The sequence below is a fragment of the Vombatus ursinus genome, unplaced genomic scaffold, assembly GCF_900497805.2.
Source record: "Vombatus ursinus unplaced genomic scaffold, bare-nosed wombat genome assembly UNPS02014820.1, whole genome shotgun sequence".
Classification (NCBI taxonomy): domain Eukaryota; kingdom Metazoa; phylum Chordata; class Mammalia; order Diprotodontia; family Vombatidae; genus Vombatus; species Vombatus ursinus.
Genome location: NW_020954598.1, coordinates 19856639 through 19860395, shown reverse-complemented (window position 1 = coordinate 19860395; position 3757 = coordinate 19856639). Strand labels below are relative to the sequence as shown.

Genomic DNA, 3757 nt, shown 5'->3' with positions numbered 1-3757 from the left:
AATAAATGCTGGTTGGCCTGATGAGTTGATCTTAGAGAACAGTTGACCCAAGCCCTCCTTTTGTAGATAGGAAAATGGGAAAGGGACTTCTCCAAGATCACACAGCGAATTAGTATCAAAGTCGGAAATGGGACGCAGGGCTAACAGAGACTCCTTACTCTTAGTCCCAAAGGAATAGGGCTGGGAAGCAGGGCTGGTTACTCCAAAGGCTTATTCTGATCCCTAGCCCTGAAGAGTGGAAATCTTCTGTCTCTTACAGAACCTTGGCTGCTGTAAAGGCTTCTTTGGCCCTGACTGTTCCCAGTGTCCTGGGGGGTTCTCGAATCCCTGCTACGGCAAAGGCAATGTGAGTTTCAATCATTCCCTCGCATGCACCTATAACTAGGATGGGGCTACTATGACTTTGGCTCAGGGTGCCAACCACAGTCCTTCCAGTCAATAGCTCAGAGGGTCTCTCTCTCTCGGGGCTCATCTTCCCCAACTACTGAGTTTGACCCTGGACATCAGAATAGGAATAGGAATTATGCAGCTTTCCCTCTACCTTTCAATAACCCTAATCCAGCTCTCTGACAGTCTTGCCTTCTCCCATCCCAGGAGATGGATGTAATCCTCCTAGTTCCCTGATGAGGTCGCACACAGTTGGCGCAGCAGTTCACCATCCTCACTGCCTGGCCCCACAGATCCCGCTTGGGATAGGAGGGGAGCAAGACAGGAGGATGAAGGGTTAGACTGGAGGGGAAGGAACAGGTCGGAGACAGTCGATGGGGAGAGAAGGGACCTCTCTGGGAGAGGAAACAACAAAAGGCCCAAGGGGCTGGGGGCAGCCCCTGAGGCCCAAGGGGCTGGGGGGCAGCCCCAGACTGAGCCTGGTTCCCCTTCTCAGTGCAGTGATGGTATCCAGGGCAATGGGGCCTGTGTGTGCCTAAAAGCCTTCAAGGGCATCGCCTGCCACGTCTGTGCAGATCCCAACCGGCATGGAGAACAATGTGAGGAAGGTCAGAGCCCCCTGCCCAGACCACCCTGCCTGATCTAGCCCAGTGCCCAGGGTCCAGATTCCATCCTTTCCCTCCCAAAGAAGCGGGGTCCCCTGGCAGACCGAAGAGTCAGAGCCAGAGGAAAAACTGCAACAAGGGAGAGTCAAGAGACTTGGGGTCAGTTTGAAGCAGCATTTTGTAGGAAAGATACAGACAAGCTAGAGTCCTCATGGGAGGGCAACACTGCTGGGACGAGATCAATTAATCAATAATCAATCCACATGGATTAAGCTGGGGATACAAAGAAAGGCACAACACAACATGGGCCCTGCCCTCAAGAAGCTCACAGTCAAAAGGGGGAGATATCACATAAAAAGAGGCTCACAGTCTAATGTAGGGGAAAGAGCTTAGGGGATAGGATGAAGTCGTGCTGGGCTGGGAGATGATCTGAGGAGGTGTGAGTTTCTGGGTTGATTTCATCTTGCAGAATGAAAAGTTTCTGAAGATAATGAAATCTAGGAAAGAAGCTGGGTGGGACATGAGGAGAAATCACTGGCTGCTCTCCTTAAATGGTGGCAGATTAGGGAGGAGCTCCCAGAGGTCTGCTTGTACCTTCTCCAACCAGAGGGAGGGAGACAGGAAGGAGAGGTGTACTGAGGAGGCATGAGTTTGTTTCTGGAGCTGAAGAAGTTCAGGAAAGTAGCCAGGTGGGAAATGATGAGCACTTTTATCACAGAGGCATCCACTAAAGGAGTCAGAGATGTTCAGCCTGGAGGAGGGAAGGTTTAGCAAAGATGCCATGGCTGTCCTCAAGTATTTGAAGGACTGTCATGGGATCAGACCTCTGCTGCCGTGACCAGGAGGGAAGAAGTAGGAGCGACTAATGGGAGCTGAAGAGAGGCAGATTTCAGCTTGATAGGAAGGAAAGCTGACTTCTACTTAGAACTTTCTAAAGATGCCTTGGGAAGTAGTGAGATCCCCATCACTGGAGGTGTTTTAGTAGAGACTGGATGGCCATTTGTCAGGGATCCTGTTGAGGGGGTTCAGTAACCGGTTGGCCCAGATGCCCACTAAGGAGCCTTCTAACTCAGAATCTTGTGACTCTTTGCTGAAGCAGGGAGGATTTCAGTCAGACATTAACTTCCTGACTGTGTGAGTGTGAGTGTGTGTGTGTGTGTGTGTGTGTGTGTGTGTGTGTATAGGGGTGGGGGGAGGGGTAGATGACACAGTAGAATGGGGGGCTTGAAATCTCCAGCCTACAAAATCAAACATCCGGTGTGACTCATGCACACGTTCACACAAACACATCTACACACACCTGTTTGAATTGGAGAGAGAAGATAGGAAGACCTCAGGAGTAGGTCACCAGCCACCAAGGAGTCAGACCAAACATGTCAATTACCCTGGTTCCTTCTCCCCATTGGCCTTGAATTCCTCACTCGTCCAAGGGTACTAGGGTGGGGTAGCAGAAGGAGCCCTCCACTGGACACAGAGCTACCAGGGGATGGGGGAGGGGACAAACGTGGGGTAGGGGGAGTTTCTTGCTCACGGCCTCCTCCCTTTCTCCACCTCTCTTGCCTCCTCTCCCTTCCAGAGTGTGGATGTGTCCATGGTATCTGTGACAATCGGCCAGGCAGTGGGGGTGTATGTCAAAGGGACACGTGCACCAAGGGCTTCACTGGCCCCTTCTGCAATGAGTCCTCAGCCGACTGTGGCCCCACTGGCCTGGCCCAGCATTGCCACCCCCGTGCCCGCTGTGTTACCCTTGAAGGCCGTGCCAGGTGAGTCCAACCCCATTCCTAAGCCCACACTACTTTTTCTACCACGTGTCCTCTCCCAATCTCTCCCACCAGTCATGTGGTCTCTCCTGAGCCCTGACCCCTCTGCTCTCCACTCTCCTCAGGTGTGTCTGTCCCCCTGGCTTCAAGGGAGATGGCTTCTCCTGTGAGGTCAGGCATCCCTGTGACCAACCGGATCGAGGCGGTTGCTCTGAGAACGTTAGTGACCTTCCTGTCCCCTTTTCCTCAGGGCATTCCCAGCCTCTCCCTGCTGAACTCATGGGCCTGGACCTGAGGCCTGAGACCTGGAGGAGACACAAGGACTCTAAGAGATGGGGGAGGGCTGCCCAAAAGAGAAGGCCTACAAAGATGGGAGGGACGGACATCGATATCTAGATAGAAGAGAGAGGCTAGTCCTACCCGGGGGAGCTGTGTGTGGGTCAAACTCTTGAGTTAGGGAAAGGACCTAGGCTGCCAAGGCCCCTGGGCTCTGGTCTGTGCACAGGCTCCAGCAGGGTTGTGGAGGTGACCTTTTCTGCAACCCTGAGAAGGCCTCCCCATGGCTCCCCTAGGCCCAGTGTATCAGGGGCGTCTCAGAGCCCCAGCGATGTGTGTGCAACAAAGGCTGGAAAGGAGACGGCAAAGTCTGTGTCGCCATTAACCCATGTGAGGAGGAGACTCGGGGCAGCTGCCACGTGGAGGCGCACTGCAACTATATCGGGCCGGGACAGGTAGGGACAGGGGCACAACCCTGGAAAGATGCTTACCCAATATCCTGCCCACTGCCAAATGGCCATCCCCAGCACCACAGGACAGTCACACCATAGGACAGGGCCTAGAGGCTTGGGCTCCTGCTGCCCAGCAACTTGAAGACTATAACAGCAGAGAATACTAGAACACAGAGTGTTAGAAGATAGAACAGAAGAAGAGAGAATGTTCTAATAGACCTTAAAACATAGAATGGCAGAGCTGGGAGGGAGCTTGGAACACGGAATGGCAGAGCTG

At 53.3% G+C, this 3757-nt stretch overlaps 1 protein-coding gene across 1 annotated transcript in view; it reads left to right on the top strand.

Annotated features, from left to right (window-relative positions):
• The window catches only part of STAB1 (stabilin 1), a 61001-nt gene that overhangs the window by 26498 nt on the left and 30746 nt on the right, over positions 1–3757 (top strand). The window contains exons 21-25 of the mRNA XM_027837274.1: positions 260–346; positions 884–995; positions 2569–2755; positions 2878–2971; positions 3325–3483. Coding sequence (XP_027693075.1) covers positions 260–346; positions 884–995; positions 2569–2755; positions 2878–2971; positions 3325–3483 — 639 coding nt within the window. The remainder of the gene's footprint in view (positions 1–259; positions 347–883; positions 996–2568; positions 2756–2877; positions 2972–3324; positions 3484–3757) is intronic.